Consider the following 25,260-nt stretch of genomic DNA (forward strand, 5'->3'; position numbering starts at 1 on the left):
CCCGCCGGCCTGTAGGTGCTGGGCCCCCGCGGCGTGCAGGGCGCCGGGCTAAGGGTGGGGAGGGCGGAGAACAGGTGTGCGCGCCTGTGGGTGGCGCCCGCGCTCACGAGGCTGAGTCCTATGGGAGAGACAGGACAAACCACGTGTGCGTGTCAACCTTTAAATAAGCGTGAAGGCTCTGAAGCCCGACTGCTTGGCCCCTACTTAATAGTTTTGTAGCCCTAAGCAACTTGCTTAACTGCTCTGGGCCTCAGTCTCCTCTGCCTAAAATGGGAATACTAATAGTCTATCCTCCTAGGGTTTTGGAAAGGATTTTAAAAGATAATGCTAGAGGTCTTGGAGCAGTGTGCAGCTAATAGTAGGAGCTCAATAAATGCCGACTGAGCATTATTAGTGTTATTGTTTTTGCCACTACTTCTGTTACAATTCACTGGACTTCTTAGAAATTGTGAATTTCGGGGCGCCTGGGTGGCTTAGTCGGTTAAGCGTCCGACTTTCGCTTAGGTCATGATCTCGCGGTTCGTGGGTTCGAGCCCCGCGTCGGGCTCTGTGCTGACAGCTCAGAGCCTGGAGCCTGTTTCAGATTCTGTATCTCCCTCTCTCTCTGACCCTCCCCTGCTCACGCTGTGTCTGTCTCTCTCTCTCCTAGAAATAAATTAAAAAATATTAAAAAAAAAAAGAAATTGTGAATTTCAGTGCTCTTCCATTTTGGAGGTGGGGATATTTAAATATCTATTTGGGGCCGTATTTGAAAATTAAAAATTGCCAAAACAATGATACAAAAATTGTAGCATTCTGTATTTTAAATATCGAACCCTTCACAAATTAATGCTTTTAAAATAAACCCCCCAAAAACTATGAAAATTTTTACAACAGCTCTAAAAAGTATGACTACACTGACACAACAGGCCTGTGGTCTGGTAGAGACAGAGTTTAAGATGTAAAGTCCTATAATACTGTCCTTGGACCTCTGTGACTGTATGTAAGCCCCCATTTGACAAGCATGTTAAAGGTCCACAATTAGGCCCCACCAAATAGTACCAACTGCCCCCACTAACAGAGCATTTTCTTTCTTTCTGGCATTTTCTTTCTTGTAAACTAGTGGCTTCCGTCCATGGAGTATGCCCGTAATACAGAGCTGCTCAATCCCAGCACTATCGGTTTTATGGGGGCATAGGGGAGGGCTGTCCTGTGCATTGCAGGATGTTTACAGCGTCTCTGGTCTCTACCTCCTAGATGCCAGTAGTGGCCTCCCCACCCCTCCAGTATAAACAGTATCTCCAAATCTTGCCACGCGTCCCCTGAGAATGTTTCAGAAAAACCCAAGTTCAGCTGCCCTTCACTAGAAAAGAGACAGAGTTTTGATTGGAAAGGAATACGAGCTTTATTCGGGAGGCTGGCCACCTGGGGAGAAGGCAGACTCCTGTCCAAATACTAACTCCAAGGTTTCTCTCTGGCACAGAGACTTTTAAAGGAACTGAGGCCGGTTAATCAGTAAAAGGGGAGCACAGTGGTCTGTAACACTTCTTGATTGTGTGCAGACATTATCTCTGTTATCTCTCAGAGGTTGGTATTTGTTGGTGACCCAGGAGGGAGGCTGTGCAAGAGGCTTCGGTTCGGAGTCTTCCTAGGAAACAATGCATGATCTGTAGATATACAGAGAAAAGTTTAGTTAATCACTCAAGCTAAAGGTGCTTGGTTAAACTTAAAAGACTGTTAAGTTGGCCGAAGAGACCAAGACGGGGGCAAAATCACCCTTTGTTGAGAACTACTGCCCTAACACTATATGACCTTCTTGACAGCAGGCTCCCATATCATATATCTCTGTGTCACCCTCCACCCATACACGGTGCGTCGTACATAGCAGACACACAGACGTTTGCTCAATATACTTGTGCCAGGTAAGGCACACAGAAATACGTTCCTCAGAGAACAGGACGCTGCTCACAATGCAAGTTATTATCACAAGCTTCATTTCCAGGAACAGAATTGCTAGAAGACTGGATGAGGAGGTTAACACCATTTACTTGGTGCCCTCTCTTTATGCTGCGGTGTGCATGTACTATTTCATTTCACTTTGTACAGCGATCCCATGGCAGATTAGGAAACCCAAGCCATGAGAATCTCAAGCACTTGCCCAGAAGAATAAGAATTGGAACCCAGGTCTTCAATAGAGTTCTACTTAACCACACTTCCATTCAGCATGGCAAAAGCTTGTTGGGAATCATTTGTTTTGCATATTTTTCTAAAATAATTTTTCTAAAAATAATTGCTTAATCCCTAAAACACCAAAAGTTGACAAAGGTCAATCAACTGAGGCAGAAATACAATGCAAACGTATTACACAGGTCCAAAGCATGCTTACCATTACAATAAGAATAAGTAACATTGGGGGGCGCCTGGGTGGCTTAGTTGGTAAGCGTCCGGCTTTCGCTTAGATCATGATCTCACGGTTCATGGGTTCGAGCCCCGCGTCGGGCTCTGTGCTGACTGTCAGCTCAGAGCCTGGAGCCTGTTTCAGTCTGTGACTCCCTCTCTCTCTGACCCTCCCGTGCTCACGCTTCTCTGTCTCTGTCTCTCTCCTAGAAATAAAAAAAAAAAACATTAAAAAAAAGAATAAGTAACATTGTTGCTTATTTATTAATGTGCCTTATATTATTATAGATTATATTATTATTATATTTTATTATTATAATGGGTCATTTATTAACCAGCCTTTCATATGGATTCGTTTCCAGAAAAACATCTGCTATTTCAAGTTTATGATGATGAGCTGTTGTATTTCAAAGACCTGAATTCCAGCCCCAGTCCTAATATCCAGTTTTCTCCTGAGAGAAATCGCTAGAATAGTACATCCCTCAACTACCACAAAGGGTTACTGCAGGATCAGGGGATAACAAGCATATAATAAAAGCCCTTTTTATGCAGAGAGAGCTCTACACAGGCTTCAGAGACACTCTTCTTTATTTTCATTGTGGAGAAACCACAGACGTGAACCCCACTTACAGGATATAGAGAAGGAAACGGACATTTCTATTCCTATGTCCTTCTGGCCCTTTGCTTCTCTCTGGGTGACATTTTTGGAACTCCTGGTAGTTAACAATGCAAACTCCTGACCCCCTCTCCAGACTCCTATGACCAAATAAAAATGTTTCTGTGCCACTTCTGTCCAATTTGACTACCCAAAACTAATGATAATTGCTGTTCCCAATCTCATGTGACATAAAGTTGACATTCAGTAATAGACTAAAAATCAAAATTGAAAAGCCACAGTATAAGATAGAAAGTAGGGAATATTTCATTACTAGTGGGTACAGATTAAAAGAAAAAAAAAGATCTCTAGTATGAGAAGAAATAAAGCCTCCAGCAAGGTGATCACTTGCTAACACATTAGAAAAACACTTCTCTTGCCCATTTCAGAAGACGCAAGGGCGGAGGAGGGGAGAGGAATGTGAGTGTGGGGTCCGGGCTCCCCACCAGCCACACACGTTCTCCTCCTGCTGTTTTACTCACAGCAGATTCACCCAGTGATAAATCCAAGAATCGTGAAGCCTTGTTTACACATTTCAATTAAAAGCCTTGAGAACAAAGGTCATACCATGGTATTAGTAACAGTTCTGGAGATTCTGACAGCAGTGACATTTTAGAGAAAGAAATACCCAGGCCAGCAGCAAAGAGATGGACATTTGACACCATGCATTGTTGGCAAGTATTCAAGTGCTAATCATTACACGTTTGTTTTCCTTCTATTGTATGCGTTTTTCTTAGAATAGTTAGTGTCTCTTTATAGCCAGAACTACCTAGTTTTGCCTGCAAATAATTTTCTGGCCATTAAGAGCTCCGCACCAGGGTTATTTAAATACCTGAACTGGGGAACAATTAAACCCTCTGCTGAAACCTAAGTCTAGTGGGAGATATACGGTTACTTCCTTCAGTAACACACTCCTCTACACTCAAGTCAGGCGAAGGCGATCTCTGTAGAGACTTCCGGATGCGGTTGTAGTAAACATGGGCTGTGGAGGCAGGCACTGAGGGAGGACCAGAGGATGCACTTGAAATTCTGAAATGATGTATTTGTAAGAGCTGACCTTGGAGCAAGGGATTGCAGTGTCCAGAAAATGTCAGCGACCCCCGCTACTGCTTGGACACCTGTGGGATGACCTGCGCCGTCTAGAATGCCTGGATGGTTCAAAAAGGCGTGGTATGGGCTGGCATCTTTACTCAGCTTCTCCTCCTTTATCCTGATCATTGTTGCCCTGGCAGTGCCCCACTGGCTGAGTGGGAAAATTCTTTGTCAGACTGGAGTGGACCTGGTCAACGCCACAGATCCAGAACTCATCAAGTTCATTGGGGATATCTATTATGGGCTCTTCCAAGGATGTAAAGTGAGACAGTGCGGGCTCGGGGGCCGCCAGTCCCAATTCACAAGTGAGTATAATGGGGGGGTGGGGGCATGCAAGCTGCTTTAGAACCTTTATTTTCTTTTCATTTGTAAGGGTGCCTATGTCTAATTGTGAAATTTGACGTCTGCCTCAATCTAAGGCATTATGACAAAGTCTACAGTAACCGAAAGGTTGTTCAGCACCAAGAAGAGACCTTTTTTTCTCTCTGTAGAGACTTTAGAAAAAAACATTAAAAATAGGGATTTCTATACTTCTGTAATTGACCTCTATTAGGAATAACTATTAATATAGAGCGCCTACATGTGTCATTCTGCTAAATGCTTTACATGGCTTCTCTCTTTTAAGCCCTTATAACAAATTTATAAAGAAGGAATTCTTAATGTTCCCATTTTGCGGAGGACTACACTGAGACGTGGAGGGGTTATATAACTTGCCTGGAATCCCCCACCCCCACCCCCGGAAGGAGCAGAGCCAGACTTCAGACCCTTGCGACGTGACCTGGGCGTTCTCGGCCAGCCCAGCACGTTTCCACTTCTGTTCCTATAAAAGGTCCCTAGTCTGAGAATGGGCAAAAGGGCTGTGTGCCTGGGCTCTGGAATCCGACTGTTGGGTTGAAAGCCCAAGTTGGGCACCCACTGGAGCGGAGACCTGGGGCAAGACCCTGGAGGCTCTCCATGAACGTGAGCAGGCACAGCCCTCGGCTGGCATCCAGTCTCACGTCAGAGCTGCTCTGGATGTAAATAGAGCAGGAATCCAAGCCCGACTCAGGAAGGGTCTTCTGGGAATTAAAAAACAAAGCAAAAAAGGGCAATATCCTGTAAGCCTTTAGAAACCATTAGATCGCTCAAGAGAACAGTGTCCTCCACAACCATAATTAATCAACAAAATGCAATGCAAGGGGATAAGGAATTTTACTCATTTGATTTCTATATTTCAGCATTGTATTTTTAGACTCCTGCCGAGGGTAAGTATCTTATTAAATGTATAAAGACAGCAAGCTGAAGCCATTGATAAATACAATAATACGAATTGGCATTACTTATATACATAAAGGAAATACATATTTGTTATGGATATTCAGGGGAAAAAATCTCTGGGAATATATCTATGTACCCAGCAATGAAATTACACCAAGGATATTGTAAAAATAGCTTTATTAAAAACATTACACAAAAAACTGAAACACGTACACATAAAGAAATAGGGGTGCCTGGGTGGCTCAGTCGGTTAAGTGACCGACTTCGCCTCAAATCATGTCTCCAGGTCAGTGAGTTCAAGTTCCCCCGTCAGGCTCTGTGCTGACAGCTCAGAGCCTGGAGCCTGCTTCGGATTCTGTGTCTCCCTCACTGTCCACCTCTCCTCTGCTCCCACTCTATCTGTCTCTCTCTCTCTTTCTCTCTCTCTCAAGAATAAATAAACATTAAAAATTTTAAAAACATTTTATAATAAAAAAGAAATAAAAATAAAGGACATGTCAAAAGGAGACCATGGCAACTACAGGTGATTCTGAATTGAGTCTGTTGTTAAAAATGTCAGTTGGTGAGACAAATGAAGAATTTGATTGGGGCATCAGGATTAAATAGCAGGCCTGGACCAGTGTTGACTCAGTGATTTTAGTGCTGTGGTTCTGTAAAAGAACCTGTTTTTGAATGAAACAGACCCTGAAATACTGAGGGATGCAGGGGCAATTTACCTTCAAATGATTCAGGAGGAAAAAAATTCCTTTGTACCATTCTTGCAATTTTCTGAAGTTTGAGATTCTTCTAAAACCATACACACACGCACGCGCGTTTTGAGGGAGAAACGGCACAATGTTTAAGTAGTTGCAGTTAATTGAAATTAATGAATCTCACGAAGGAAGTTCCAAAGCTAGGACTAAGGAGTGACCATCAATAGCAGCACTGTTCCAGACTTTAATGAGTAAGAGAGTGCTTCGGGAATATAGTAAAAATAGCCCCTGGTAATTATATAGCATGATGTGTCATGTTACCATGACAACTGCCTTCTTACATACTAGAAAATTTATCTATTATGTTTATTATTTATTATCTGCCTCCACCCCTTTGGTATGTAGTGCCAGGAGGGCAAGGGTTGTGGTTTTTCTCATCAATGATCCCAAGCTCCCAGAAGAGTGCTTCAAAACACTGGCCCTCAAACACATTGGCTGAATGAATAACAATAATGTACTTTTAAATTCATTTGTACTAAATGTTCACGTGCAAGACACCAAACTTGTGACCTGTGCCACACTAATCCTCTGCAACCCTGGTAATTAGGAGGCAACTAAGACTCAGAGAGGTTAGGCAACTTGCTAAAGGTCACAGAGCCCTGAATGCTGGAGCCAGACCCCAACCCAGGTAAGGCTGACCCCAAAGTTTCCTACTTTCCAGCTTATGCTGCTCCTTCTGGAATTTGTGGCTGGCAACTTTCCCAAAGCAGGGCATCACCGTAGGAGTCCTTAGTGTTCTCCTGGAATTCGGCAAAGGGTAATGGGGAGGTGGTGGATGAATGGGGTGGACGGATCGTCAAGGGTGGACGGATCCTGTTAGAAATGACTGAGTGGTGGGGCGCCTGGGTGGCTTAGTTGGTTAAGCATCCGACTTTCGCTTGGGTCATGATCTCGCGGTTCGTGGGTTCGAGCCCCGCGTCGGGCTCTGTGCTGACTGCCAGCTCAGAGCCTGGAGCCTATTTCAGAGTCTGTATCTCCCTCTCTCTCTGACCCTCCCCTGCTCACGCTGTCTCTCTCTCTATCCTAGGAATAAATAAAAACATTAAAAAAAAAAAAAAGAAATGACTGAGTGGTTACCCCAAAATGGTGGGTGTATTAGTTACCTAGAGCTGCCGTAACAAAGTAACAAACCGGGGGACTTAAACAATAGAAATTTTTTCCATGGTTTTAGAGGCTGGAACTCAGAAATCAGCTTGTCGGCAGAGCCTCTGAGCCCTATAGATGGACCCTTCCTTGCCTCTTACAGCTCATGGTAGCCCTGGGCGTGCGTTGGCTTGCGGCATCCCCTGTGTCTCCTCACATGGTCTTCCCTTTGCACGTTTCTGTGTCCAAATCTTCCCGTGTACAGGGACACCAGTCACATTGGATTAGGGCCTGTCTTAACCTCCTCTTAGGGCTCAGTCGGTTAAGCGTCCGACTTCGGCTCCGGTCGTGATCTAGCAGTCTGTGAGTTCGGCCCTGCCTGGGGCTCTGTGCTGACAGCTTGGAGCCTGGAGCCTGCTTCTGATCCTGTGTCTCCCTCTCTCTCTGCTCCTCCCTCACTCACACTCTATCTGTCTCTCAAAAATAAATAAACATTAGAAAAATATTTTTTTTTAAAAGCCTTCTTTTGATTAGCTCTTGAAAGACCCTATTTCCAAATAAGGTCATATTCTGGAGTTCTGAGGTTGAAGACTTCAACCCATCTTTTTGGGAGACGGATGGCAGGGAAGGCACAGTTCAACCGTCACAGAGGGTGTGAGGTGGCAGGGGGTGGGCCTGGCATAATTTAGGAATCCCCCAGCACAAAGCATCCCCAGGACAAGCAGCTGGAGCAGACAAGGGACCAGCTCTGCGGGACAAGGGGGACCCAAGGAGAGCGGCCGACTGAGCCCTTCCAGGGCGGCGCCAGGTAAACCCCTGCCGTCCCAGCTCACAGAGAAGTAAACTACCTTTGCCAGAAGCCAGAGCAGAGGAGCACATTCTGTTTGCTGCTGGAGAAACTCAGTAAACACCTGTTTCCTCCTCCTCTTCCTTCCCAGCACCCCCCCACANGGCGCCCCAAGGATGTTTTAATGTCACCTCTGAGCAGGACAATATTCAAGACGGTTTTGTTCTGGCCACCCCGGGGGTGTCCCAGAGGAGGGTATAAAACTTGCATCGCCAGCATTGGGGTGTGAGTCCCCTGGAGCTGGCTGGGCTCCTCCGGTGTGGTCTGGCTTTGCACCTGCTGCAGGTCAGGGACAGACTTTGCACTGATCACAAGGTGTTCTCTCAGCAAGGGCTGAAAGTTTAAAAAGAAAAGGAAAGGAAACAAAAACCCTAAGGGACACTAAGAAGGGAGAGAAGCAACGGTTAACGAGAAGTCTTGCCAAGAAAAATCCCTTGGAAAGAAACTCAGGGTAAAGTTTCGATGCTGGCAAGATAACCGCATGGAGATAAATACAAATGGAAACACGGAACTGGAAAGAAAGATTAGAACTGGGATGTAAATGTGGAGTGTCTGGAAACTTCTCAGTGGAAAGGGCTTTAAAGGGAGAAGGACGGGGCTCCTGGGTGGCTCAGTCAGTTAAGCGTCCAACTTCAGCTCAGGTCATGATCTCACAGTTTGTGGGTTCGAGCCCTGCATTGGGCTCTGTGCTGTCAGCTCAGAGCCTGGAGCCTGCTTCAGATTCTGTGTCTCCCTCTGTCTGACCCTCCCCTGTTCATGCTCTCTCTCTCTCGCTCCCTCTCTCTCTCTCTTTCTCTCAGAAATAAATAAAAAAACATTTAAAAAATAAAGGGAGAAAGACAATTCTAGTTCTCAAGCTTGGGAGACACCAACCTCCTGTGAATATAGGGAGGCTGGTGAGCCAGCAAAGAACCAGAGGGGAAAGGGGCTGGGGGGGGGTGAGGGGAACCAGGAAAGCTTTGAGTCCTGGTTCCCAAGGGGTGGGGGGCAAAGAGAAGCAGAGCATGACATCAAATGATGAAGCATGGAGTTCAAGCTCACAAATAGACCCCAATTTGACCAGGAGGTGCTCAGTAGAAACCCTGCAGTAGCTGCAGAAGAAAGGGTATGCCCGGGCACTCTAACTTCTGTCACTTCTAATTCTTCATAGGTAACTACTGAAAACAGTGATCTAAACCCCATATGTCATATGGTAGCTAGGACTGTAGTCCTGTATAGAATTCAGAGTCACCTGCCCAAAGAGAAGGGACCTAACGTTCAAGCATATGGGGAAATGGGGTTGATAAAATCTACCTTATTTCCTTGTCACAAACACTGAATGAGACAACGATGTAATGGGTTCAGCTCTTTACATGACTGTATCCAGGAAATGTTGAATACCCTCAGTTCACACACAGCTTTTGCTACCCCACTGTACTAATGAGAAAACTGAGGCTCTCAGGGGTCACATGACTTTCCCCAAGTCAGAGAGTAACGGTAATAACAGCAACAGCCACGAGAGGCATTTTGAGAGCTCACTCTTTCCCAGGTACCGTGGTACCATCTGCCCTATGGTACCATTTCATCTCCACAGCCACTGGGTGTAGCCAATATAGAGAAAACAGATACAAATTAATATCTCACTAAATTATCCTGCCACATTAATATGGAAAATTAGTATTCTAATAGAGTATTGTGCAACATAAGAATTAAGTGCCCATCATACATGGAAAAATGCCTACCTTGCTCAGGGATCCAAGATGATGCTCCTAGCTTTCTATTAGTGCTTCTCAAGTGTTATCATTATTCCTATGCACTTCATGATCTGGTAAGATGGGTAAGGGAGTGGTTTAGAGGATCCTATTTTATACTTGTGGCAAATGAGCAAAACTGGGATTTGAACCCAGGTCTAGGCTTCCCTCTGCGATGCCCTTCTATGCTCTTCACAGATGCACCTGAAACCTCCTCTACCTCTCTGATTTAATGAAGGCAACTCTCTGACCCAGGTTAAAGCTTTTCAGTTGGCCTTCTTGGGCTGACTCTCTTGCCAACCACCTTTGCTCAAGAGGCACCATGCGGGGCTTCTCTGCATCAGCTCACCTGGGTCCCAGGGCTTTGTGGTCAGTGCCTCTTAAATCGCCACCTGGGGCACATTTTGATTCTGCATCCACTGCAAGGAAGAGAGGGTTGTTAGTCAACTGGCAAGTGGCAAATCGGGCTCCATGAATTCTTCTTGGGAAGTTTCCTGCTTTTTGAAAACCCAGCACGTGTTTCCTGGCCCTCACTACCCTCTATTACAGCCTCAGGGGTAAGCAAGCCTGGACTTTATGAACTCGAGCCCAGCTGTGACATGGAAATTATTGGCTGTGTCTTTTCTCCCCAGTCTTCCCACACCTGGTGAAGGAACTCGATGCAGGCCTCCATGTGACCATTCTGCTGCTCCTCTTCGTGGCCTTGGCCCTGGCTCTGGTCAGCATGGGATTTGCCATTCTTAACATGATCCAGGTTCCATACCGGGCGGTCAACGGCCCCGGGGGCATCTGCCTATGGAACGTCCTAGCAGGTAAGGAAGGCCTCCAGGGAGAGAAATTCAAGTCCACTGCCACCACCAAGTGGTGGCACTTGAGTTCCAAGTAGGTGGAGGGAAGGTGTGAAGGAATTAAAATGCCTGCCTCAGCCTTCACTTCCCTGGTCTATGACCTTCTTCATGAGCATGAATGTCCTCTTTACTGAAAGTTGCAGGATCTCTGTAACAGTAAAGAGCCAAACGGGTGGCATGCATGAGTGGCTGAGGACTTAGAACAAAAAAGAGAGGTTGGGGGTAAGAAGAGAAAAGAGAAGACAGAGAGCTGGGGGCGGAGGATGGAAAAGAGAGCACCAGTGTGAGGGTGGGAGGGACCCTTCTAAATGACAGGAGAGGAGGTACCTGGGATTTTATAGGCTTCTTTTCATTTAATCCCCACAACCTCCTTATGCGGTGCTATTATTAGACCCGTGTTTACAGATGAAGATCCTGAAGCTCAGAGAAGTTAAAAGCCTTACCCACGGTAACACAACAATAAGTAGCGGAGTTGGGATTCTAACCCATGTACAACTGAGTCTAAACTCTTTGTCATTTTTTTAATCATGGTATCATTTATAACCACCGTGACCTATTTTCCAAGACAAAAAACAAAAGTGAGTGTGTGTGTATGTGTGTGTGTTGATTTGGGATTATGCACTTAAAAAGCCATATATAACAAAAATAACAAAATTCCCAGAAATGGGGCTGTTTCAGAAAGCGTAGGTCAAATGGTCAAGTATCATTATAGCAATAACCCATCACTACCTTTGACCATAAATTATAAAGGCAGATAATGTTGTTTTAGCATGCGTTGTCATGTAATGTCAGTAGATCAGTTACTATGCATTTGCCTCTACTTGCAGACATGACTCTCCTACAGAATTACTCATACACATGGCTCACTCCATCTAGGCCACAGATGTCTTGTTTACCTCCACGTGAATCCTCGTAGTGGCTGGCATGTAAAAAGTGCTCAGTCCTATGTTTATTATTTTTTTCAATCTTTATTTACTTTTTTATTTTTGAGAGAGACACAGAGTGCGAGTGGGGGAGAAACTGAGAGAGGAGACACAGAATCTGAAGCAGGCTCCAGGCTCTGAGCTGTCAGCACAGAGCCTGACACAGAGCTCGAACTCACAAACCACGAGTTCATGACCTGAGCCGAAGTTGGACACTTAACCAACTGAACCACCTATGCACCCCAGCTCAGACCTATGTTTAAATAAATGCTTGTTTCCATCAAGTTCCTTCTTCAGAGATACTGCTCTTAAGTATTACTGCTGAGAATATTTTTAAAAGGCAATTTGACAAAACTTTAGTGCTTTTGGACATAAAAATATGAATATTTTTTGATTGAACAATTCCAAATAGAGATATACACTATGGAAATAACTGGAAAAGGGCACAAAGATTTATATAAAAAGCTGTTCACTGCAGTACTTTATAATACCAAAATTTAGACGCAATCTAGATATACAGAAATGAAGTCCTACTCAATTAAACTTTAATTAGTTAGGTGTATTGCTTGAATACAGTTTAAAATGGTGCTGTAGCAAACTACTGAACAACATAGAAAAATGTTGAAGTAAAGGAAAAACCAAGCATAAAACAGAGCATCAGAATACAGTTTTGTTAAAGAAACAGAAATGTAAAGAAATATACTAAAATGTTCAAAGTGTTTATACCTGCTTTTAGGATAAAAGTGAATTTGTATTTTCATGTTTATGATTTTCTCTGAGGTTCAAAATTTCTTCAAGGAAGATACAATAATCCAAGCAAAAAGCGTAATAAAAGTGTTTTTTAAATGTTAATTAAAGTGAAGCAGTAGAAGAGTAGAGAGAGAACCTCCCAGAACATGGAGGTTGGAAGGAACAGGTAGGGAAGTACATGAAATCTGGATCCCTTCCTTCGCCTCTCCGCTTTCCTCTCCTCCTCTTACCTTCTCCTCTTACCCTTAAGCACGGGAAAGGGATAAATAAAGAAAAGAGAACAGTCCAACCCTCAGCTGGACCCCAGTCTGCACAGCAAGGTGTTCTTAACCTTTCCACAGAGCCCTCAGGGTCCACATCCAAGCCCTAAGTTATGGAGACACTGCATGTATCCCAACAGACACCCCGTCCCGGGTAAGGGATGCAGTTGATCTCAGATGAAGCTTACTCTCTCTCCCACTCCTCTCCCCCCTCACACTGTGGGTTATCCAGTGCTGTTAAAAGCACATTAAAAAGTGTGTCCTAATAAACATAAAAATTTTTTTTTACTTAAACAAAAGGTAAGGGGAGCGCCTGAGCGGCTCAGTTGGCTAAATGTCAGACTTTGGCTCAGGTTATGATCTCGCGGTTCATGGGTTCAAGCCCTGCATAGGGCTCTGTGCTGACAGCTCAGAGCCTGGCGCCTGCTTCAGATTCTGTGTCTCCCTTTCTCTCTGCCCCTCCCCCACTCGCATACACTCTCTCTCTCTCTCTCTCTCTCTCAAAAATAAATAAACATTAAAAAAAATTTTTTTAAAGGTGTGTCCTAAGGTACCTGGCTGGCTTAGTCCTAGTGCAGGTGACTCTCCACCTTGGGGTTGTAAGTTTGAGCCCCACCTTGGGGACATAGAGTTTACTTAAAAAATAAACAAAATCCCACAAAGTTTTTCAACGCAAAGCAAGCTTGTTGCCTGTGCCACAGAAATGCCACCTCACATAGAACCATTACGGCTGTATGAGGGTGCCTGTTGGGTTTCAGGTGGAGTCGTGGCCTTGGCCATTGCCAGCTTCATGGCCGCAGTGAGGTTCCACGACCTGACCGAGCGCATCGCCAACTTCCAGGAGAAGCTCTTCCGCTTCGTGGTGGTGGAAGAATGGTACGAAGAGTCCTTTTGGATCTGTGTGGCCAGCGCCTCAGCCCACGCCGCAAACTTGGTCGTGGTGGCCATCAGTCAAATTCCGCTCCCTGAGATTAAGACCAAAATCGAAGAGGCCACGGTCACGGCTGAGGATATCCTGTATTGATTGTGCTCTCCTGCTCACACCCGCTCCTGAGTCAGTTCTGCAGTGTGAACAGGGACCTCATTTCATGTGCAGGCTTTGCAGTCCAGCACGCCTGTGCTCCTAAGAAGAAGGAAACGGAAGGAGAAAGAATGGTGCCTGGACCAGAAAAGAAAGCTTTCCCGAACCTGTGGCATCCCTGCCTTTCCCTTGCACTGACCTTGGAGTTAGAGACTTTGCTTCTTGCCAGCCATGTGGACATGGACGACTCACTTAATGTCTGTTTCTCAGTTTCCACCTCTGAAAAATGGGGTAATAATGACCTCACAAGGTTGTAATGAGGTTTAAATGGGCAATAATGTTGCCAACCTTTGAATCAATATATGTATCTACAATTAAAGCACTCTACAAACACAAGGTACTGAATGTTCCAGTAAATGCCTGTAGACCCCTGCTCTATTGCACACAATATTATGGGGGGTGTAAAGAGGCATATGGTAATAGCCCTATCTGTCTGCCAGAAACATCTAACGGTTCCACAGGACACAGGAATCAGATGGCAACACTAACATTCAGTATGAAAATAACTTATCATTTTTTTAGCAGTTACTACATACTGGATACTATTCTCAGAGCTCTACAGACATTAGGTCCTCAGTACAAATCCAGATCATTGGTACTACTTTATTTCCATTTCATAGATGAAGAAACTAAAGTACGCAGAGATTGAGTAACTTGCTGAGGTCAAGAATTCGGTTGATGAGGTCTGAAACCAGAGTTTATACTTGTAACCACTTTGCTAATCTGTTGTTCGAGGTTCAAGCAATTGGATGTGATAAATGCTGTAACAGTACGTGCATAAAGGACTGAGGAAGGAATGAACTCTTCTGGATGTGATGTGGTATTAAAGAAAGTATCACAGAGGTGATATTTGATCTGAATTTCAAAAGATGAGTAGACTTTTTCCAGTGGTGAAGGAAGCAGGTCTGGAGAAGGGCATTTCAGGATGAGTCAGTAATGAGGGGGAGGCACAAGGTATGAAATTACGAAGAGGGCTTGGAAGCATGTGAATACGCAACGGGATTAGAATGCTGTTCTAATTCACCAGTTAGATAAACCCTGCTGCACTGTGTTGGGTTTCCCTTAAGTGGTCCTGTGGTGGTTAATTACGTGTGCCAACTTGGCTGGGCCACCATACCCAGATATTTGGTCAAACCTGTTATTCTAGATGTTTTTGTGAAGGTATTTTTTTGAATGGGATTAACACTTCAATCAGTAGACTTTGAGTAAAAGAGATTGCCTTCCATCATGTGGGTGGGCCTCATCCGATCAGTTGAAAGCTTTAGGAAAGACCTCCCTCCACGGATTGGGAATTCTGTCAGCAAGCTGCTGACAGACTTAAACTGCAACTCTTCCCAGGGTCTCCAGCCTGCCAGCCCACCCTGCAGATTTTGGATTCCACAAATCATGTGAGCCAATTCTAAAAAAAATGGCTTCTCTTTCTCTCTGCCTCTCTCTCTCTCTCTCTCTCTCTCTCTCTCTCTCTCTCAGCGTGCGTGCGCACACACACGTCCAACTGGTCTTATTTGTCTGGACAACCCTTACTCATGCAGGTACAAAACTCCTTTGTTCATTTTCCCACAGGGCCGGCTGGGGTGAATCCTTTCTTAGGTCTGCTGTCTTTATGCCAAGTAAAAGTTATCTAATCCCCTAAATTAGCTCCATCTAACATGACACCCGATTTGGACTTGCTCTACCATTGCTCAATGCTGAGCTTCAGGAGGATTCCGTAGCATCTTTTCTGTTCTAAATGCTGGGCCCATCTGCCCCTTCTAGCCCTCTCCCCCCTCCTACCCGGGGCCACAGTATTGTTTAGCGGACTGATGTTGTTCATCAAATATGCAGATGGCACATGGCTGGAAGAGATAGTTAACGACGTGATAGGGGATGGATCCAAAAGATAGTGACAGACTGCAGTGCTGTCTTGAAAACAACTGGAAATGTCAATATTCTATCAGGTTTATCATAAGGTCCTGCTGACAGCTGTTGGGGGGGGTATCACACAAGAGTGGCAACAGTTTATTTTATGATAAATAACTGAGACGCTTGGTACATTATTCACTCAATGAGTCTTGAAAGTGATCTAGGGGCTGGGAGTGGAGCAGAGAACAGACAAAAATTCCTGCCTCCCAGAGATTTCATTCTCTGAGGGCCAGGGGGTGATTCACACTGAGACAGCTTGTAACATCGTTAGCCCAGCCACAGCCTGCAGCCTGATCCCTGCTTCAGGCATGTGCAGACTGCCACACAGGGAAAGAGGAAACTGCGTTTTGCCTCTAATCGTGGAATTACCTCATTAAGATGGTAACCTTGACCAAGACGGATGTGTTCCAAGGAGCCAAAGTGCAGGCTTTTGTGAATTTTCCTGGTGACAGAGTCCAGGGCTTTTTGGGTTTCAAAAGCATCTGTAACTCCATAAAAGCTCCAAACCATGATCCATCAGGTAGCAGCCATAATGTTGCCGGAGATAATCGAGTTCGTCGGAAAGGCATCTCTCAGGGTTATTGCCAAAGAGAATTTAGCCACTTTTGATGGAGGAAAGAATGAGAAGGATTACCTGGGTCACACAGTCCTCTCGCCTGATCACTGAAACATATAGAGAAAATGTAGCCCCTTTATTTTGACTATAGTTAATCTGGTCATTTCATGAGTAAGGAGAAAATAATAATAAGTGCCCAATGCGGTTTAAATTTAACCCAGCCTTATCATTTATACCATCATCCAGGTAATGGTAGCTCTCTGGGATAAAATGGCTAATTCTTTAGGTAGCCTCTCTCTTGAAGGTGGTACTAGAGTTATGGGAGAGAAGATGCTTCTAGAGTTACAGGCAAGGAGGTCCTGCACACACATATTCCCTGGAAGTATTCCCTGGCCTCCTCCTGGTTGGGGATGGTACACTGGCTTGGCTCTTTGGGGTCCTGTCCCCCTGGCTGCTGCTTACCCTGCTGGCCATCCCACGGCTGTCTGAGGCTGGAGGAATATGAAATGTTCTGTCAACTGGCCAGAGCCTGGTCACTCCCTGGAAGACTTGGCCTCATCTTGGATCCTACTGGCTGCGGACCCTGAGTGATAACCAAGTCTGTCCCCCAGCTGGCCTGTCTGCTGTCCAAGCAGTCACCTGTCTACAGCCAGCCTCTGCTGCAGTCACCCACGTGCAGCTGAGCAGCCCCCCCTGGTGTCAACACAGCACCCTGTCCCATGGGCCCCTGGGGACACCTCTCCATTCCCTCTTACGAGGTAACTAAGGTTGGGCTCGTATTTCTCCCAACCACATTGCAGCCTTGAGTGGTCCCTGCTGCCAACGGAGGGTCCAGCTGGGAAAAGGTGGTACGGTGCCTTAGGTGAGGCCCAGTGCTTTCGAGATCTCCATTTCCTCAATTACAAAATGAGGAAGTCACACTACATGATAAGGACCATCATCTAGTGTGGGCCAGGCACTTTCCATACCGTCTCCTTCATTCCGACAACAATTATTCAAAATAAATATCATTGTTTTCATTTTACAGATGAGCAATTGCAGGTTCAAAGAACTGAAGTAACTTGCTCAGGCCCCACTATTAGTAAATAACAGAGAAAGGACTCAACCTCCATCATCTGTATAACATCAAGGCCACCATGGTCCCACTGCACCATGACTGCCTTTCTGAATGATAGACCTCTAGGCTCCTTCCCAGGGCTTCTACAGGCAGCTGTGCAGACTACACCCTGCCCAAGACGTAACTCTTCAAGTCTAGCCCACACTCCCTTGGCTTGTCATGGCCTGCACCCTCAGGAATGTTTCTACCCAGAGGGGGTGTCTTTTCCTTTTGCTCACCAAAGTGTCTGATGGGCTCACAGTGTCCCATGCCTTCCAGCCTAGCAGTCCTCGTAAAGTCAAACTGTTCATCATAACATTATTCTATGCTATGGGTTAGAGTATGACAATGATGATTCATTTTCATATGTCCTGCATAACTATCATATGCATACTTTGATATATTATTACTGATACTAACAGGGGGAATCAAAGCCAGTGAAACTTAGCTTCAGAGAAGTAATTCACGATCAGTGAAACAAGGTTTTATTTTATGTTCACTCTGGGACATTCGGGTGATAGGTGATGTCTAAGTCCTTTTGGCCTGAAATGACAAATTACTGTAGACTGCCTTAAACAACAGCGATTTATTTCTCAGGGTATCTGGGTGGCTCAGTCAGTTGAGAGTCCAGCTTCGGCTCAGGTCATGATTTTGCGGTTCGTGGGTTCGAGTCCCACATCGGGCTCACTGCTGACAGAGCAGAGCTTGGTTTGGATCCTCTGCCCTTCCCCCCCACACACCTGTGCTCTCATTCTCTCAAAAATAAATAAACAACAGCGGGGCGCCTGGGTGGCTTAGTCGGTTAAGCATCCGACTTTCGCTTAGGTCATGACCTCGCAGTTCATGGGTTTGAGCCCCGCGTCGGGCTCTGTGCTGACTGACAGCTCGGAGCCTGGAGCCTATTTCAGAGTCTGTATCTCCCTCTCTCTCTGACCCTCCCCTGCTCATGCTGTCTCTCTCTCCCCTAGAAATAAATAAAAATATTTTTAAAAAATAAAATAAAATAAAATAAACAACAGCAAAAAGAAATTTATTTCTCATGATTCTAGAGGCTGGAATCGACGCTCAAGGCCCTGGCAGACCTGCTGGCTGGGGAGAACCTGCGTCCTGGCTTGCAGATGGCCAGCTTCTCATTGTGGCCTCATCAGAGAAAGAGCTAAATCAAGATCTCTCTCTTCCATTAGAAGCGCTAATCCCATTGATCAGGGCTCCACTCTCATGACCTAAACCCGCCAAACATCCAACCTCTTAAACATGTCACATTGGGGGTTAGGATTTCAACACATGGATGGATGTGGGGGGGACACAAACACTCAAGCCATAACACATTTTCATTAATGGAAATATACCAAAAAAGTATACAATTAAACAAAGACTTTTGGATAGTAAGAACCCTTCTATGTCAAATCAGAGTGGAGTTATATTACAAATATACTTCTCTCTCTTTCCAGAACAATGTGAAACTCTCTGAAAACTGAATTAAACAATTCTTCATACTTCCAAAGCATGTAATGAAAATGCTAGGTCTTCCATTGAAGAAAATAAACTGTTTTCTAAATCACAAGGTCACTGCCCAATAGTTGATGGTCAATGAGAGCTAAACTTGAACAGAAGTTTCCAACATAATCCAAAATGACAATTGTATTTGTCTCCTATTGCTGCTGAAGCAAATTGCCACAAACTTGGTGGTTGAAAACAACACAAATCTATTATCTTAAGAGTTTTGAAGCAGCACTATCAACAACAGCCAAACTATGGAAAGGGCCCAAATGTCCATCAACTGATGAATGGATTATATATAATATATGGAATATAGATTGGAATGGAATATATGTTGGAATAGAATATTACAGCCAACAAAAAGAACGAAATCTTTGGTGCCTGGGTGGCTCAATCGGTTAAGTGTACAACTTCAGCTCAGGTCATAATCTCATGGCTCATGAGTTGAAGCCTAGCATCAGTCTCTGTGCAGACAGCTCAGAACCTGGAGCCTGCTTCAGATTCTGTGTCTCCCTCTCTCTCTCCTAGCCCTCCCCCAGTTCATGTTCTGTCTCTCTCTCTCTCTCTCTCAAAAATAAATAAATGTTTAAAAAAAACTTTTTAAAAAGAATGAGATCTTGCCATTTGCAATGATGTGGATGGAACCAGAGAGTATTACACTAAGCAAAATAGGTCAGGCAGAGAAATACATGTACCATATGATATCACTAACATGTGGAATTTAAGAAACAAAACAGATGAACATATGGGAAGGAGGCAGAGAGAGAGGGAGAAACAAACCGTGAGAGACTCTTTAGAATAGAGAACAAACTGAGGGTTGATGGAAGGAGGTGGCTGAAAGATGGGCTAAACGGGTGATGGGTACTAAGGAGGACACTTGTGCTGAGCACCGGGTTTTATATGTAAGTGATGAATCACTGAATTCTACTCCTGAAAACAACATTATACTATATGTTAACCAACTAGAATTTAAATAAAAATTTGAAAAAGGAAAACAAAGAGTTTTGGAGGCCAGAAGTCCAAAATAGGCCTTACTGGGGTAAGTAAAGTTGGGCTTCATTCCATTAGCTGGACTGCATTCCTTCTGGAAACTCTAGGGGAGAGTTTGTTTTCCTGCTTTCCCAGCTTCTCGAAGCTGCCTGCATTTCTTGGCTCATGGCTCTTTCCAGCAATGTTGTCTCTCCAACCTCTGCTTCCATCATGCAGGTGACTATTCTGAGAACTCTGACTCTCATGCTTCTCTCATAAGGATCTTTGTGATTCCATTGGGCTCACTCAGCTAATCCAGGACATCTTTGGGGGACATGTTTCTGCCTACCAGAGCTATGCTACTCAAATCCAGAATTTCTTGTTCTAACAGTTTTCCTGGAAAAAATAATATTTAGATATAAAATAAATGAGCAAAATATTATCATTAGTCAACACTAACAGATTGGCATCATAATTTAGAAAATCCTTGCTGGAAGTGGAGTGCTCACCTACATCACCTACATAGAGTTCAAATACTAATTTAATATTTGGAGTACATCTTTGGAAATCATAGAGGGACAGGAGATTAAGTAAGGCACAGGGGATCTCGAAGTGAACCATGATCCCAGGACATGGTGTTGGAGACGGACACAGCCACTTAGAGAAGTTACTATGCCCATTTTAGATGAACTACTATGTATGAAAGATTTCTTCTCCTCCTCTCCCTCCTCTCCCCCTGCCCCTCCTCTCCCCTCCCCGACCCTGCTCCCTCCTCCTCCTTTTCTTCTTCCTTTCAGTTTTGGTTGTTGAACTAAGAGTAGAGCTTCATAAGAAACCTATATAACCATGACACACATAAAATTCTTGCCAAATAAATTAGGCTTCACGCTCTCCTTTGCTCCTATAATTGCATTTTATTTTCTACCATAACGTCAACAATTAGTCAGCAAAGAAGAGTCTCCACTTGACATGAATACCATTTGATGCCTACTGAGCATTTGCTGGGCTCTGTGCTGAGTACTCCCATGCATTATCCCATTTCATCCTCACCAAAACCCTGAGAAGCATTTACTCTAATTACTAGTTTGAAATTAGAAATCTAGTTTTCTCATTTGGAAAATAACCAGATCATCTCTAATTTTCTTTCCCACTCTAAAATGTTGTGATTTTTAATCCTATAAAATATGTTCAAATTTATCATAAACAGAGCATCTAGTATATCCCAGGCAGTAAGCGCAACATTTTCATGTGGGCTATTCGGGTGATGGAGATGCTACATGTATACACTAAAAACTCAACATTTGGAACATTCCAGCCACCAGTTCAACTATATTTTGAATATGTATGCATTTCTGTGATGGTCATAGGTTGAACTCTCAGCTAAAGAAAACAAATTTATACACAGCATGTGATTATTTGTTTTATTGCTTTTTGTTTCAGAGAAAAATAATAAGCAACAATGGCAAACAACTGTGCAACAACAGCGATGTTTCTTTTGCCATTTGGGGAAGAATAAATAGGATGTAATACATTTTTTTTCTTTTTTAACAAGCGTCTCAATCCTGAAGATTCTGAAAGGGTGGGAGGCATGAGGGAGTGAATAGGCCAACAAGGGTCCATTCTATTGAAAAAGAGATGCTTATGTGAGCCCAGCGGACCTTCTTGGTACTAGTCAGGGGAATGGTGAGCCAATCAGTAAGGAAACGCTGATGTCCCTGCTGATGGTCACGCTGGACCCTCCCAGCTAGAGCAGCTTAGGCAGCTCGTTCTATACCCACTATTTATTAACTATATTATCAGGATGGTTTCTGTCTCCAGAGCGAATTATTCAAAGTGTTGCTTTGTGGGCTCTTTTTTTTTTTTTTTTTTAATTTTGAGGGAGAAAGCACACTCGAATGCCAGCACAAGAGCTCGCACAAGCTGGGGAGGGGCAGACGGAGAAGGAGAGACAGAATCCCAAGCAGGCTCCCCACTGCCAGCCCAGAGCCCAACGTGGGGCTCAAACTCACGAACAGGGAGATCATGACCTGAGGAGAGATCAAGATTTGGCCGCTTAACTGACTGTGCCACCCAGGCACCCCTTACTTTGGTTTGGAAAAGCAGTGTTCTCTGTGGTGAGTGGTCAGCAGAGCCATTTTAAAGCCCAGCTTTAGGGATGTCTGGCTGGCTCAGTCGGTGAAGCATGGGACTCTTGATCTCCGGTTGTGAGCTTGGGCCCCACGTTGGGTATAGAGATTACTAAAAAATAAATAAATAAAATAAACACCCAACTTCAGGCGTTCCACTGTAGTAGGTTCTTATAGTGGAGAAAATCCTAGAAAATTCATAAGTTGTTCAGTTTCTCATTTTGTTTGTAAGTTTCCTTTTTTTTTCTTTAAGAATCACATCTAGAAGGTGTTGTCTCTGTCAGTCATCATTGTAGCAAATATTAACAAGTTACTTAGAACTTATAAAACTTTGGTGAAAACACCATTTTATAGCTGAGAAAGCATTACGTTTTCAAGTTTCCTTTATGTATCGAGTTTTATACCCATCAGTGTAAATAAAAATACTTTGTTAAAATAGGTAATGTTATACTTATTAAAGTTACACATTGAAAGAATCAGTTCTTTCTTGTATTGAGGTTTAGCTTACAACTCATATTATTCTATTTATAAGTCTAGCAAATTTTAATGGTCATTTTCAAAGGGATTTTGATTACTTGGTACCATTTACAAATGTAGTTTAATAAACATCTTGAAATTGCCTGTATACCTATAATCAATGTCTTTTCTAAGCACACCAATTAGCTGACAAAATTTAATAAGTCTTCTAATGAATTAAATTTAAAATACTGTGAACCTTAAGTTCCTGTAAATGTTCTAACACTGCATATAAATGGTGTAGGATTCCAAATCTATTGGAATTGCAAGGCTGGCCTATTTCTCATAGACCAACTCCTCTTAATCATTACTGATACCTAAAATAGTAAATTTGCACAGATTTTAAACTCAAAAACATCAATACTTCGATTTTCTTTTAGCTATTTTTATACTCAATTAGAAATCTTATAAGGGAAAGATGCTTACTCACCAAGTAAATAATTATACCATCTCTCAAGTTTTTAGGAATTGCTTTCCCATATATTTTGGGAATTAACTCTCAGAAGGCTTAAGGTCACATTATGATCTTAAGTCTTGCCTCAAATGTCACCTCCTAAATGACAATCCAATTCAATACTGAAACCTCTTTCACACCTTCTTAGTATTGCCGATCTGCCCAGCTCCGCTGTATGTACTCCTTTTACTTAATTTTAACATGCCACATAATTGGAATGTGTACTGTGTTTATGTTTATTGTCTTTCTTCTCTCTTAAGAATGTCATCTCCATTAGGACAGTGATCTTTCTAGGTTTTTTTTGCTTGTTGATGTATCTAAAGCCCCCAGAACTGTTTGTAAATTATATAGAAAGCAAAGCTTTTATTTATTTATTTACTTATTTATTTATTTATTTTTTGCAAATAGTTTATTGTCAAGTTGGTTTCTATGTAACACCCAGCGCTCATCCCCACAAGTGCCCTCCTCCATGCCCATCTCCCCCCTCGCCCAGAAAGCAAAGCTTTTATATACACACAAAAAAATTGAAACATACCATTTTAAAGTGTGTAAAAATTTTAAAGTGCCCTGTATTCTTCCTCAACCCCACTTCCAAAGGTAACCATTCCTAAAATCTTTGTTTACATTTTCCTATACTCTTATAAATATACATCTACTTTTTTCTTACACGTGGATTATTTGTATACCTATTGTTCTGTAACGTGCAATACATATTTCTAAATTCTTTAAGTCTATTATTTACTTTAAGAAAGTGAGAGAGAGAGCAGGGGAGGGGCAAAGAGAGAGGGAGAGAGAGAATCCCAAACAGGCTCTGTGCTGTCAGCACAGAGCTCAATACCGGGCTCGAACTCACATACTGTGAGATCATGATCTGAGTCCAAACCAAGAGTCTGACCCTTAATTGGCTGAGCCACCCAGGCACCCTACAATACATATTTCTAATCAAGCCTCCTTCTTCTGGAAAAAAAAAAATGTTGGACAATATAACGTTCTTCTTTTTATAAAGAGAAAAATCATATATAATAACAAATGAGCTGTTGCTGTTGCTTACTTTAGATCAATCATTTGATCCGTAGGAATTCAAGAAAGAGAAAGGTACATATAAGTAGTGGTCAATAAAGTTTCTTGGGAAAGTGACTGGAAGTCAAGTGAATGTGTTTCACGCTGGCAGAGAGGATGCATGGCAAAGACAGAGATACAAGCAGACAGGGCATCCAGGAAAGGTGGGCTGGCAGTGTTCTGTGGACAGCGAGCAGATGGGCTGGACAGAGTAGAAGACTGCATATCAGAAGGTAAGTTTATAATATTAGCAGTCCTGTAGGAAATAGATCCCATACTCCAGATACTATGCTAAGCACCTGATGAGCTTTACTGTATGATCACATTTGATTCCTGTGATAATTTTTTAACTTTTAATTTTGATATGATTTTAGACTCACAGAAACTTGCAAATGTGGTACAAGGAATCCCCACATATCTTTTACCTAGATTCTCCACTGTTAACATTGTAACACATCTTCTTTATCATAGTCTCTCTCTCTTCTCTTCACCTTTCTTTTTCTGTGTGTGTGAGTGTGCATGTGTGTGTGTGGTGTGCACCATGTATGTGCACGTGTGCATGCAGGGGTGTGTGCACAGACTTTTGCTAAAGCATTTGAGGGTAAGTTGCAGACATCTTACCACTTACCTCTAAATACGTCAGTGTATATTTCCTTTATTCCTTTTAAGAATAGTTTTAAAGGCATTCTCTTATATAACCACAGTACAATGATCAAAATCAGGAAATTAACACTGATATAGTTCTGTTATCTCATCCACAGATCTTATTCCAATTTTGCCAACAGTCCCCTTATGTCCTCTATAGTTTAGTTTCTTTTTAACATGATGCAGGGGCCAGGTTGCGTTTAGTATCATATCTCTTTAGTCTCCTTTAAACTACAACAATCCACGAGTCCTTTGTTTTCTCTCATGACCTTGACATTTTCTGAAGAACACGTGACATTTGTTGTATAGACTTTCCCTCAGTTTGTGTTTCCTTAGATTTAGCTGCACGTTCTCGGCAAGAATCACCTCTGACATGATGTTGGAACCATCTCAGTACAACTTATAGGAGGCGCTTGATTCCTTTTTGTCATATGATTGGTGGTATTAACTGTGATAGCTTGGAGAGTGGTACTGTCAGATTTCTCCAGGGTGGTTACCTTTCCCATTCAAATCAGCCAGTATCTTCTTTTTTTCTTTTTTAATGTGTATTTTTTTAAAATTTATTTCTAGGAGAGAGACAGAGAGAGAGACAGCGTGAGCAGGGGAGGGTCAGAGAGAGAGGGAGTCACAGACTGAAACAGGCTCCAGGCTCTGAGCTGGCAGTCAGCACAGAGCCCGACGCGGGGCTCGAACCCACGAACCGTGAGATCATGACCTAAGCGAAAGTCGGAGGCTTAACCGACTAAGCCACCCAGGCGCCCCATATCAGTCAGTATCTTCTTA

The 25,260-nt window shown here is 43.5% G+C and overlaps 1 protein-coding gene across 1 annotated transcript; it reads left to right on the forward strand.

Annotated features, from left to right (window-relative positions):
• The first annotated feature begins 4,175 nt into the window (after positions 1 to 4,175).
• On the forward strand, positions 4,176 to 13,597 carry CLRN2 (clarin 2). Its single transcript, XM_077750432.1, has 3 exons — positions 4,176 to 4,428; positions 10,425 to 10,604; positions 13,332 to 13,597. The coding sequence occupies exons 1-3, from the start codon at positions 4,176 to 4,178 to the stop codon at positions 13,595 to 13,597; spliced, it is 699 nt and encodes a 232-aa protein (XP_077606558.1).
• Positions 13,598 to 25,260: the final 11,663 nt, after the last annotated feature.

Source organism: Crocuta crocuta, unplaced genomic scaffold (genome assembly GCF_008692635.1).
Source record: "Crocuta crocuta isolate KB4526 unplaced genomic scaffold, BGI_CrCroc_1.0 scaffold179, whole genome shotgun sequence".
NCBI lineage: Eukaryota > Metazoa > Chordata > Mammalia > Carnivora > Hyaenidae > Crocuta > Crocuta crocuta.